This window comes from Austrofundulus limnaeus, unplaced genomic scaffold, assembly GCF_001266775.1.
Source record: "Austrofundulus limnaeus strain Quisiro unplaced genomic scaffold, Austrofundulus_limnaeus-1.0 Scaffold700, whole genome shotgun sequence".
Classification (NCBI taxonomy): domain Eukaryota; kingdom Metazoa; phylum Chordata; class Actinopteri; order Cyprinodontiformes; family Rivulidae; genus Austrofundulus; species Austrofundulus limnaeus.
The window spans coordinates 158,086-158,775 of record NW_013953102.1 but is presented as its reverse complement, the minus strand read 5'-3'; the positions used below and the strand labels follow the sequence as shown (position 1 = coordinate 158,775).

Here is a 690-nt window from a genome sequence, read left to right as displayed (position 1 = left end):
CCTCATAAATAATAAACACAAAGTGTCAACTCACAGGGTCATACAAGCTTCCATTAACATCTGCTCCATATATGGGGGGATTAAATGTTACATTTTTCCAGTATTTCCTTTCCAGCTCTTCAAAATCATCATAACGTGGACTACAGAACCTGAAAGAACACCACAGCTGTTAATACTGATGATGAACTTTTATCTTGAAAAGTTTCATAGAAATGGACTCACTTGTCACTGTTGGCAATCCTGCGAAATTCTCTGACAGTCATGGCCTTCTTCTGGATGTTGTACTGAGTGAAAAGGCCAGACTGACCCGTCACCACCTGCTGAATGGGAGCTGGAATCACCAAATCATCAATGTCGTCGTAAGAACCTCGAGGCTTCCACTCCTTTGGAGGAACAATCTTAAAAGGAAATCCAAAGACAGTGATTTTTTTTACTTTGTAATAGTGTTAGCAAGCAGCAGGCTCGTAAAGATTTTTTTCCTGATAAGCTAATGCATGTTAGCAATGCCACTATAACACAATATGAGCCTTTAAAAGAGGAAATGGCCTTAAGGCCCTTCCACTGTAACATTTTAGACAACGTATGAAATTGTTTTTATGTTTAAATTGCTAATAAACATTGGATCTGACGTTCCCTCGCCCGGACGCGGGTCACCGGGGCCCCCCTCTGGAGCCAGGCCTGGAGATGGGG

At 42.0% G+C, this 690-nt stretch overlaps 1 protein-coding gene across 1 annotated transcript in view; it reads right to left on the bottom strand.

Moving 5' to 3' along the window:
- The window catches only part of LOC106531977 (lysine-specific demethylase 4A), a gene marked incomplete in the record, with an annotated part of 49,458 nt that overhangs the window by 41,639 nt on the left and 7,129 nt on the right, over positions 1-690 (bottom strand). The window contains 2 exon segments of the mRNA XM_014027941.1: positions 35-149; positions 223-398. Coding sequence (XP_013883395.1) covers positions 35-149; positions 223-398 — 291 coding nt within the window.